A 12,801-nucleotide genomic window follows, 5' to 3' on the forward strand; every position below is an offset into this window, starting at 1 on the left:
TGAAGATGTTTTTCAGACAACATTTTTTTTAAATATTTATGTATTTATGCATACAGAACTGGGGTACAGGCCAGAGGTGCAGGGGCAGTGAAAGGATTCACCAGAGACAGAGTGGGGAGCAGAACAGGCCGACTGATGAAGTACACTGCTGAGGGGAGCAGCAGGTGGATCAGGATAGGTCTGCCATGCCAATGTGGATGGTGATCCCCATAGGTGTATGGGGCAAGGATCAAACTCATGCTGAAGTGGCTTTAGCTTCTTAGTACTGTGCTTTAACCCACTGAGCCACCAGGGAGGGCCCTTCAGTCAACTTTTAATGCACGCTGGTATTTACAAAATTCACATGTAGAAGTGTAACATTGTGGTCCCCAAGAAAAAGGAAGGTTTCAGGTTCTCTGCCCCACTCAAAGGATGGAGCTGAGCAGGGAGGAGGAGAAGCTGGAGAGAAGGAAGGATACACATTCATAAGGGGATGGGTAACTTTGAGTGCTGGATTTGGAAACTTTATCCTTCCCCCTTTCTGTATCGAACGCTAATTGTATTAAACTTCCTTTCCATGAAAGGTCTTATGTACTTAAGTATGTTTTTCTTAATGTGATGGATGGAAGAACCTATTTAGAATTGGCAGGTTTGGGGGCTCTGGGGTGCCCATCACTCTGCCCCTGAACAGAAGTAAAATTATGGACTGATTATTAATCACCCAAAAACTGAATCTGAGAGTAATCATGGATGGTTCTTTATGAGCTGCCCTTAACCACAATGAAAGCCATAAGACATCCTATAGGAAACTATTATGATACAGCAGGAGACACCTTGATGAAGAGTACTGTGTTGTTTTGATTGTCACAACTTAAGAAATACATAGTTGTAACAGCATGGCTGTAGCAGAGGAGGAAGGAAGAGTTGGTGGTAAGAACACATGCTTGGGATATTTCATCATAATTTCTTTTAATTGTTCAATAAAAATCTGAAAGGCAAATATCAAAATATTCAAAAAGAAAGTTGGGAGTACATGATGAAACTTCATTCTCCCTAAACTGAGTACCTCTATCATTCTATTCTGTAATAAATGCTTATACAAGATGAATATAAACACTTGCACACATAAAATATGCAAGTCCATATGTACGTGTGTATTAAGGCATATACCTATTCGTGGGTGTTTGTTTATACATGTATATATAAATGCAGATTGATAGAAGGCAGACACATTTCAAGTGAGCCTGACATACTGAGATCAACAAAACAAGAATCAATAAAAAAGAGGAAATATGTACTTTATCTGAAGAAAAGAAATTCATCGACAATAATGGCTGGAGCAGTGAGTTGAGAAGTAAAAGATTTATTTCTGATTCCTTAAGAAATCCACTGCTCTATTCTCTAGGGTTTTACAGATGATATCCTCTCTTCTTAGAATGTTTCTATCCCTATTCTCAGCCTGGTTAGCTTCTACTTCATCACACAAGTATTTATTGAAGACACTGTAAAAGCGCCACCACTATTTCTTGGCCTCATGTATCTCTGACTTCAGGCCTCGTCTCCTCCATCACTTTCAGAGCCGTGTAACATGGACAATGCCCATGTAACTGCACCACAGAGTCTGGCACAGAATCAGTATTTAACATATTTGTTGATCAACTAAGTGAGCGTACTATTGAAGGAGTAAGCATACATGTGAAAATGTAATTTTTAAAAAAAATACTCCTCTTTGAAAATCAGGAAAACACTTGAAATTTGTGGAACTTAATGAATCATATTAGTAGAAATGAAAGAATTCCACTTGGGATATTTCATCAAACAGAAAATCTTTTGCTACACACCTTTGGATGACTGTGGGAGCTGCTTCTGTGGAGGGCTACTTACCAATAGTGTAAGGTTTTATTGATCTGAGCAACTGTGAAATGGGAACAAAGGCGTAACAAGTTCTGCAAGCATTGTAGCACAGATAAAATAAATGTTCACTATTTTTTATTTGGTTTTTCTTTTTATTTCCCAGAGGAGGGAATATGATTAAGTTACCTAATGTTAAGAACAAAAGTTATGTAAGTTGTAATAACTGCACATCAGGACAAAAGACCTTATCTAGCACCAGCACCTTCCTTTCAACTCTTTACTTTTAATTTCTTTCCCCCTCTTGTCCTTTGGCACTGGAGTTTTTGTGTATGTATATGGCTATCACTGCCTCCATGATATAAGCTGGAAGAAGATAAATGTGAATATCTCTCTATCTTTACTCCCCAAAAGGCACCCCATCCAGGTAAAGGATTCTCCTGTTGCATGGCGCTTTGGAGTATCTGAACAGAGACACCCAAACCAAACAAGATGGAAGGTCACAACCTGACAGAAATGTATGCAAAACAGCTCAGCTGTGCATGCTGGATATTTGCAGCAACTAACAGATTAACCTGTCATACAGCAACCTGTCACCTCCAGGGCTGGCAGAAGCGGAGATGCAAATAGGTCCTAAATATATCTACAAATTTTAACCAAAGAACAGACTGTCTTATGGGTGTCTTATAGGCACCCATGAGAAATGAATCTTTTTAAGTGGAATATTTTAATAGGCTCACAATATTATTTTCCTTCACGAAGATCATAGATTGAGAAAATAAACATCATGACATAAAAATTTACATTTAAATGCTTCCTAAATGCATTTGATTCTATTCTGGGAATCCCAATATTAAAATTTCAGATCCTATTAATCCTGATTACACCTACCAAAAATGAAGTGAGAATCTTATGAATAAAGAGGAGCCTGGGAACTAACTGGAGAGGTAATATTCTGATGATCTGCCATGGCCCAATTTTAAGGTGAGTACCGAAGAGGATTAAATTATGTATGAAGTATGTTCTAACACCTCAGAGAATGTGCAATGTTAGGAAGATAAGAAAATAAAAATTAATATGCATAAGGTTGAAAAAAAACAAGTGAGTTTTGTTACCAAGGTAAATTTCAATACATTTGAAATGCTAAAGTCCACTGGAAAGAATGGGAGACACGTATGAGCTACCTTGAGAGACAACTGTGTACCCTGCCATTCTTCATATTCTACTTTGCAAACTCACTCAATCCCATAATTGAACATCAGCCCTCCACAGTGATATCTGGCTGGATCTATTTTCAACCCCAGCAGTATCTTGCCCCCCAACCCCTCCACCATTGTCAGCTGGCTCTCCATGTAATGCCCTAAAGAAACACCATACTCAACATGTTCAAAAATCCCATCTTCCTGAGTCCAAATCATCTTACTATGTTTCAGTAAATGTTCAAAACCACCCTCTTATGTTGTCATATTCAGTCTTGGGCTTTTCCTGTCTCATGCCTATCCTCCTTGAACCAAATCTTATTCCTCTTTAATAAATGCACTGTCCTAAGTAGGGTGCTAAACCAACAGTCTGGAAATGAATCTCTTTGTCCATGGTTTATACTTCCCCATCTTAATGACAAAATGTTGCCAAGGTTACCTTCCTTCATATTTCTCTCTCTTGCTTGGGAAGCATAAGTGTTGTCCATACCTTACATACAGAATAGAGCCTAATTGTCTAGGCTAGATTTTTCCAGTTTGGGCCCTTACCTAATTACATGGACATTTCTTATCTTCACTTGTATTATAACACATGCACCTGCCATCCTGGAGCCTTGCTTACACCTGCCTGCCTTGGGTTACTCTTGCACAACCTGCCATAAATTCCCTCCTCCCTGTGATGTCACTCTATAAAATTTATTCATCTTTCATCATTCAAATGTCACCTGATTAAGAGCTTTCCCTGATAGAACTGCACTCGCGTTATTCCATTACTGTATCACCTTACACTGGTTTGTTTTAGCTAATGCTTTTCACACATTACATATGTTTCATGTTTAATGTTTATATCCCAGCTCCAGAATGTAAACTTCAAACACGAGAGCCAGACACGTATTGCGGTCTCAGTAGTATGTATTGATTATGTACTTAATCCAGCAGACCCCGTTCAAATTCATATTTTCCTGGAGAAAGAAATAGGGTTGCCTTCTTATTACAAGGATCACAACCTAACTTGCATGACCTGTGCTCTTATGTATTTTAGCCCCACATGACCTAAAAAGCTAGAGTTTACTCACATTTTTATCTTTCTCAGCACAGAAGTAACATTCAATACACTTATTGAATTGAGCTGAATTAGTGTAAACAGAGATCTTTGAACAATTAAGTCATCATTTGAAATAATTGTCATCAGGATGTAAATTGGGCAGAAAAGAGGATGATTGAAATGGCAAACAGTTTTTACTTTGGGCATCCAGGAATCCCAAAAGAGCCTCTGGAAGCAGAGAAAGTCTGGAAAAACTAGAGCACTCCTTTACAATCACCACTTTTTAACCCTTCAGGTTGGCTAGTCTATATATGACTTTTATTTTATTTCTACCTCATTGAATGAGCCAGTTTTGAGTTGCTGACAAGCTCCTCTTTCCTTTTCCTCTAGATTCCCATGCACGACACAATGAATTTTAGAGGAACTTAAAGTCTTGAGATGATACAAATATTTTTATAAGATTACATCAGGCTTTTAAAAAGTTAATGTGATTTTCAAAAAAAATTTATTATGTCATACTCCATTGTTCAGAGTCAGGGGTTTCCTCTAATACTTTTATGTTAGGTCAGAACTTGCCAAATGCCTTTTATTTTACAGTCACACATTCCAAAGGAATTCCTGTGATGTGCATATGCAGAAAAGCAAAACATGAAGGCTAAAGATTGTATCCGGCAGATCATTTGGATTGCTTAAACAATCAAGTCTTAGGGTCTCTAATATGAAGAAATATTTATTTCTAAGAAGAAATAAAAGGTGTAAAAAATCAAACACATAGTACTTTGGTTCTTCAGTGACACAGATATGCTTATATATCTGTATATATATATATGTTTATATATATGTTTTATATATGTGTTTATATATATAGGGGTGTGTGTGTGTGTGTATATATATATAAAACAAAAGCTTGTTGAGCTCCAGTGATACAAAAAGCATGGAGATAAAGTGTAATGAAATATTACCTCTGTCTTCATAGAGAATATATTACCCCTTAAAAATTTGTTTTTTCACAGGTGGAAATTTTACATAGAATATGCTAATTTTCTTTTTTAAAATTTAACCAAATAGAACCACTATGCTTAGACCATTCACAAATTATGTTTTAAAACTCAAATGATGCAGAGATCTGTTACTAACAGAGAGGCAACTACCCTTCAGAATGCTAGTGTTTGTGAAAGGTCTTTCTCCCACTAAAAATATACAATTCAATGAATATTGAACACCTTAATGGAGCTGTATAAGAATATGATATTGCAAGTCTTTATGAAGCTGCATGAGAAATAGTAATTTCTGGCATTACCAGGCAAAGTAGTATTTATTTTGTATCTGATACATTCATGAATATTGATGCTTTTAACTTGACTTTGTGAAAACACATTTTGTAGTAAGTTGATTTAAAAATCTTTGAGTATCTTCAGTGCTGCAAATCAAACAGTTCAATACTCTAGATAAATTGCCTATTGTTCAAACTGTCTATGCCAATTCTCAAAAGTGCATTTATAACAAAGAATTGAATTCCTTTAAATAAAAAAATCAATTCCATACCATATGAAGGTTATGACTCCATTTTCAAAATAAAATTATTCATTTAAAATTTATTTTTATAAAACTTTATTAAACCACCTGATATATGATCAAATATCTATTAAATGTAATAGCTCGTTAAAGCAACTTGTGCTAATATATGTGAAGATTTTGCAAGGAGCAGCACATTTGACATTAAAAATAATTAGTAGTTTTCTATACTTAAACAATATATTTATTTAAGATAGAAAGTACCTAGACTTAAACCTCAGTCTACAAACATCCTCAGTCAAGAATCAAGTACTTTTGGTGCAAAAAAAATGTCTATTACTATAGATAGCACTAAGAGAGTGAATACCTTTGGTAACCCTGTTGTTCCAGAAGTGTAAAGAATATACAGTGGGTGTTCTGAAAGAACAGGAACGCAGTCATGAGACTGTGCTTTTGCCATCTCTTCATCCCAGTCAAGGTCACGACCTGGAGCCAAAGGAACTGTATCCTACAAGGCAAAAATACAGGAATATGAGCTGGACAGGGGAGATTAAATCAGGGGAACATGAAAAGTAGCTGAATCTACAGAAGTCTGAGCAGTCTGACTGAAAATATGGGTCAATTTAGCACTAAATGTTAGATTTATGACTACATATCTCAGGGCCATGAGTTAATATCAGTGTTCATATAATTATCCAGCAGTTTGATGTTGTTGTTTTTTTTTAAAGATTTACTTATTTATGCATACAGAACTGGGATACAGGCCAGAGGGGCAAGGGTGGTAAGAGGTTCACCAGAGACAGAGTGGGGAGCAGAACAGGCAAATAAACAAAGTACACAGCTGAGGGGAACAGTGGGCCGGTCAGGAGAAGTCTGCTGCACCATGTGGGTCACCTCCAGGGCAGGGATGGAACTCGCACTGAAGTGGCTGCAGCGAGCTTGTAGTGCTGCATCCTAACCCATTGCACCACCAGGGAAGGCGTGATTGTTGGCTTTTAACTGAACCTATAGGAATGTCCCTAAGAAATTCAATATGATGCAACTATGTTGTCATCAAGACTCAGAGCTTAACTGAGACAGAAGTTCATGTTTCCATGCTGCATGTACACTAGTATTAACTGAACAAACTGATTTCTTTGTTTCAAAACCTGATTTTTTTTTTTAACTTGGAACTGTTGTCTTCCCAGTAAAATATTAGCTAGGCCATGAAAATTTCTATTTTTTTCCAAGGTCATTATGTAAGAGTACTATAATAGCATCTTTCCAAGTGAGAGAATATTAGTCTTTAGGAGTAGGACAGAAATCTACTTTTGCTTTTTTGAGAACAAAAATCAGGTTTTCAAATTAATGGGAGTATGTGACATTTCAAATGCTATCTAAATTTTCCTCTATTTAGATCATTCATTAATATAATATTTGCTTTCTTATTCCTAGAAGCAAGTTTGTGTTGTAAATGTTATAATCACAGAGTCATACGTTTAAATCAACACACCTTAGAGAAAGATTTCTTTAAAAATAGTGCTAGTGGGCCCTTTCTGGTGGCACAGCGGTTAAAGCACAGAACTGCAAAGCTGGCCATGGCTGGCTTGGGTGCGAGTTCAATCCCTGCCCCAGAGGTGATCCCCATGACCTGGCAGACCTCCCCCGTCAAGGCCGCTGCTCCCCTCAGCAGTACACTTTGTAGATCTGCCTGTTCTGCTCTCTGCTCTGACTATGGTGAATCCTCTCACTGCCCCTACACCTCTGGTCTGTACCCCAGTTCAATATGCATAAATAAATAAATCTTTTAACAAAAAAAGTGCCAGTGAAATAACTACAGAATTTAAGCATCTGGAAGTAGCTTATGAAAAACTATCCCAACAGGAAGATACAGCGAAGATACAGTAATAGGGTTAAGCATCAGTAACTATCTAGTTATTTTCAGAAATGTTCACTAAACTACGACACATCCTTGGTGAAAGTAAGATCCACCACCTAGAGAGTTCATGGAAGCATTTCCTCACAGTGATATCTGAGCCTAGAGTCTCAGAGAGATTTAGAAAAGTCTTGGCATTTCCATTTTTCAATCTCCTTATTTTAGTCAGGATCTATTTAAAGTGTCCACTTACAAATTAACCCTTCAATAAATCTCACAAATATGATGCCTTTATGAATAAACAGTTTGAAAAGTAGCAATCTGAATTCACCTTCATGAAGGTAAAGTCTCATGTCTTCTCCAGCCTCATTCTAAAAAGCCCTTGGCTGGGCCATTTAGATAAATACAAATAATGAAATTGTACATTTCCAGTTGGTTTTATACATCAGTTAAACACCATCTATTTCAAGTCATCAAGCCTTTGCCATCAGAATTATAGAACTATGAAAAAAAACACACTATATAACAAAAAAAGGTCAACCTTTTCTTTTATCATAATTCCTTTCTGGAATTATGATAAAAGTAATTCCAGATTAATGAAATGAGGACTTAATGACTATTCTTCAAGCTAAGATATAGAGTCATATATAAAGGATATTTGGTAAAAGGGAGATGGAGGAAAATATCAACATGAGATTTTACATTTATGCAAATGCACTTCTATAGACATTCCTTGATGTTATCATTCCTGAAAAGTTGTATGGGAGAGCACCAGGGGTGATTAGGATGTGATGTTCATTTGATTCTGTCATTGTTTGCCTGAGGTTTAGAGATGGCAGGCAGGACTGTACCCCCCTCTGGCAATAATGCAACCTTGGTTAATGAGAGGTACCATGGAGACTCATCTTTTGTGTCTCTTTAAATTCAAAGCAAAGCCTGTCCACTGGGCTTAATTACTGCCTAAAGAGTAGGTCCAATAAGAAAGACAAGAGAGAGCCAACATCCTTATCTAAAATAAAGACAGTCAAAATAAAGGGAAGGATCTCAAGAGGAAGAAAAAGTGAAAAACTGAGCCAGTCATGAAAAGGAGGCAGGAAGTAAAATCTCTACCTCTTAATAGGAAAGAGAAGAGATCTGCATGAGAAAAATCTGAATAGAAAACATTAATATCCATTTTAGTGTGTTTCATAAAAGAAAAGAAACAGCATATATCATGTCAGCGGAAGGTCATTAAGCAGGGCTTCAAATCCTGGTTCACCACTTATTAGCTGTGACTGGGTTATGACCTTTCCATGACTCAGTTTCTTCATTTGTAAAAGAGGCCAATACCAGCAGTTTACTACAATAGTTTGTGAGAATCAAGAAAGGACAAGTATTGGAAAGTATTTAGCAGTGGGACTAGCTTATGCTCCATTAATTCTACACAAACTCATTTATGTGTGAATACCACATACAAACATAAACACAATTTTTGTATATGTTCTACCCTTCCTCTAACCTCTTACCTAAACCTTCTTTATCGCTGACTCTACAATTCCTGATTTAACAGTAATCAAGCCTCTCAAAAAATATGCTTGAGGTCATCTCAAAGAAAGAAAATCTTCAAGACAGTAAGAATATTAAAGTCACTGAGTGTGGAAGTTCAGGAACCACAGGTTCCTGAAACTTTACACAGGAATTTAATGTGAATGTGGTAATGGGGATTGCTAGGTGGTAATCCAAATGGCATCGTTGTAATGTTTCTATTTTCATCTCTTGCCACCTAAGCACTTTCTGCAGGTAACTCACAAGAGTTTCACAAAATGATAATGATTCCTTGTACTCCTGTAATGTTTCTTTTGGAAAAAAATTTAATGTGCTAGAAGCCCAAGTTGGTTCCACAAAAAAATTGCTAGAAACTTGTTTTGACATAGAGGTAAGGTGGTCACTGTCAATTTACTAGCCAAAAAATATTGTTAAAAGCACTCATTGATATGTTATACTGTTTTTTCTTCCTTCAAAGACCATATTTATGGGTTTTCAATGTTCACCTTTTATTTTCTTGAGTGTAGTTTTTATTTCTTGCCTAAATACCTTCTCTGAATGTTTTAAAAGGCATTTTACATACAAATGAATGATCCAAGGCAGGATTGATGAGAGATTAAGCATCTTAATCAGAGTATCCACTTTCAAATATTGACCCTGGTACTTAATACCTATGTCAGTACAGAGTATTGTTCACTGGATTCTTCTTTTTTAAAATAGGAATAATGTTATCACCTAGTTTGAGAGCTAACAGCAAGGTTTTTAAATTACCAGTAAAGTCTTTAAAATTATATCATAAGTCATTGATACTTGTAAATATTTTCATTGTGATATTTTAATTAATTGACACAACAGACTAGATATGGAATGAAATTTACTACCATTATGAGTATTTATTTCAATCTTTATGTTTTTTTATTATTTTTTTTAAGATTTACTTATGCATACAGAACTGGGGTAGAACCCATAGGTGCAGGGGTGGTGAGAGAATTCACCAGAGAAAGTTGGGGGAGCAGAACAGGCAAATCAATCAAGTACACTGCTGAAGGGAGCAGCAAGTGAGACAGGAGCAGTGCCATGTGGGTCACCACCAGGGCTGGGGATTGAACTCACACTGAAGCAGCTGTGACTCGCTTGCAGTGCTGTGCTTTAACTGGCTGCATCACCAGGGAGGGCCTCAATCTTTTTGTTTTTTTGTTTGTTTGTTTGTTTTAACTTTTTTTTTAAGATTTATTTATTTGTGCATACAGAACTGGGGTACAGAACAGAGGCTCAGGGGTGGCGAGAGGCTTCACCAGAGACAGAGTGGGGAGCAGAACAGGCAGATCTACGAAGTACACTGCTGAGGGGAGCAGCAGGCGAGTCAGGAGAGGTCTGCCGCGCCATGTGGTCACCTCCGGGGCAGGCGGGGATCGAACTCATGCGGCTTTAGCTTCTTAGTGCAGTGCTTTAACCCGCTGCGCCACCAGGGAGGGCCCTCAATCTTTTTGTTTTAAGCTAGTTTTTCATAAAGGCAGAAAAGAATGTTCATACTTCTCTCATTTTTTGCTCAAAATAACAGTGACATTCAGATCGCCTGCTTAATAGTTTATAAATCAAGTGTCTCTTTTAATGGTAAAATTAAAATCATCCTTATCACATCACTATAAACAAGAACTAATTCCAAAATTCAAATTACCATATTTGGACGATTATAAATGAGAACTTGGTTTGGTTTGTGTTTTCCTATTCTCAGGGCCTCTTCTAGAAGTGGGATGTATTCTACTCTCCTTCCAGGTTCAATGCCAAATGATGCTGTAACAACCATCTTGGGCTACAATAAAAAAAAAAAAGAATTAATCGAGAAAGCTTAGCAATACTCATTAAGGTAATCACAATATTTCAGGTGCAGACTGGTAATATAACATTTCCAACGATATGTTTGCATAATTCCGTTCCTCATTGAATAAATGACCTGGAAACCAATAAACCCTTTTAAAATATTCCAGACCTAATCATTTTAACATAAATCTCACTTACCTGTTCAAAATTGCATGCACAATGATCTTTCTGGCCTGCAAGAGGGAGATGTTAAAAATACTTTCTGCAAAAATTATGCCAGGTAGATGTCCCAGAGTCTGTGAACTCAAACCTGGGGGCTTCACACTTGCAGAGGTCCCCAAAAGAACTGGCTATTGCAGAATTGGTAGCATGAAGACCAGCCTGGTGGCCATTAGGAGGCATTTTTAAGGATTTTTTATGAAAGAATCTCTCCTTCACGCCTACAGAATCCACATCTCAGCGAATTCTTTCACAATTCTTTTCTCATTCTATGTATATATTAATTTACATCCAATATTATATTTGCAATTTTGTCTTTAAAGTTCCCCAGTGATTCATGTTTGAGCCCTGCAAGCCTGAACCTGTCCCTGTCACTAAGCTACACTGTGCTCTTTTTTATGACAACTTGCTGTCATTCTGCAATACAGGCGCCCATGGAGCCAAAGGCATGCCTGTACAGGACAGAACTTCCGGTTAATTCCCTTCCTGAGTACATTCTTAACATGCCTCAGATGTCTGACTGGAGTCAAAGTGTTTCTCCAGTGCAGCCCCGCACAGGAAGCTCTCCAAGACCAAATCTAGATCCTGCTTACATCTCTTATACCTCTACCTGCCGCCATGTTTAACCTATAAGCTCTCGATAAATATTTGCAGAACAAAACTCAAATTCCCTTAATTTATAGAAACAAACATGTCTTTATTCTTTAAACTACACTGTTTCTTCACCATGAAATCCAAAGCAAAGAAGACTGGTAAATTATTCAGGACACAGGGCCCTCCCTGGTGGCGCAGCGGGTTAAAGCACTGCACTAAGAAGCTTAAGCCACTTCCGCATGAGTTCGATCCCCGCCTGCCCCAGAGTGACCACATGGCACGGCAGACCTCTCCTGACCTGCCCGCTGCTCCCCTCAGCAGTGTACTTCGTCGATCTGCCTGTTCTGCTCCCCACTCTGTCCCTGGTGAATCCTCTCACCCTCTGCATTTCTGGCCTGTACCCCAGTTCTGTATGAATAAATAAATAAATCTTAAAAAAAAAATTATTCAGGACACAGATAATCAATCCAAGAAAGAGCATCTATTCCTGAATCCGGATTTCTGATCACAATACATTTTATCTATGGAAGGTTTATATTATGCCAACTATATGCATATACCGTACCCTCTCCTTTTTGGATGTCATTTAATATTCATACAGCCCAGGCTTAGTGCATTTCTATAGCTGCCCCAGGTTGTCAGCAGAGGAGTCAGACAGAGGGCCAGTTCTGGCTGATTACAGAACATTTCTCTTTCCACATTATCAGGCTGCCTTTTAAAAATGAAGAAAAAAAAAAGAGGAAAGTAAGTCTTAGTTCCTTTTATTATGTTTTTTTAAAGGTCAGATTTGAATATAATTCACATTTTAATATCTGTAGTACAAAAATAATTTTAGATAGCATATCCTAAGATTAGAATTCTGAATGCATGAAAGTAAGTTACACATAAAATTAAGACTATATAGAGAATATATCAAAACTTGAATAATTTAATAATATTAAAACTGGAAAATTTTCTGCTGGAAAAAAATCCCTTTCATACTTCTATTAACAGCAGTTTATTGGTGGTTTAGTTTGACCTAGATTGGCTTGTTAGAATCCATCTTCCCAAGTTCATCTATTAATTTTTTTTTCTTCAGTGTATTTGTTTGTAAATCATGACATCAAAATCATCCTTGATTTTAACTCTTAATTCTATACAAATAGATATGTGTCTTTAATTTGAACCCACAAGATAGTCTCGCCCAGAAGAATATGCAC

The 12,801-nt window shown here is 37.1% G+C and overlaps 1 protein-coding gene across 1 annotated transcript in view; it reads right to left on the reverse strand.

The window, feature by feature from the left end:
• Positions 1-12,801, reverse strand: part of ACSS3 (acyl-CoA synthetase short-chain family member 3) — a 127,631-nt gene that overhangs the window by 61,606 nt on the left and 53,224 nt on the right. The window contains exons 4-5 of the mRNA XM_004676501.2: positions 10,647-10,781; positions 5,957-6,097 (exon numbers count right to left, since the gene is read on the reverse strand). Coding sequence (XP_004676558.1) covers positions 5,957-6,097; positions 10,647-10,781 — 276 coding nt within the window. The remainder of the gene's footprint in view (positions 1-5,956; positions 6,098-10,646; positions 10,782-12,801) is intronic.

This window comes from Condylura cristata, unplaced genomic scaffold (genome assembly GCF_000260355.1).
Source record: "Condylura cristata isolate star-nosed mole 26May11 unplaced genomic scaffold, ConCri1.0 scaffold00004, whole genome shotgun sequence".
Lineage (NCBI taxonomy): Eukaryota > Metazoa > Chordata > Mammalia > Eulipotyphla > Talpidae > Condylura > Condylura cristata.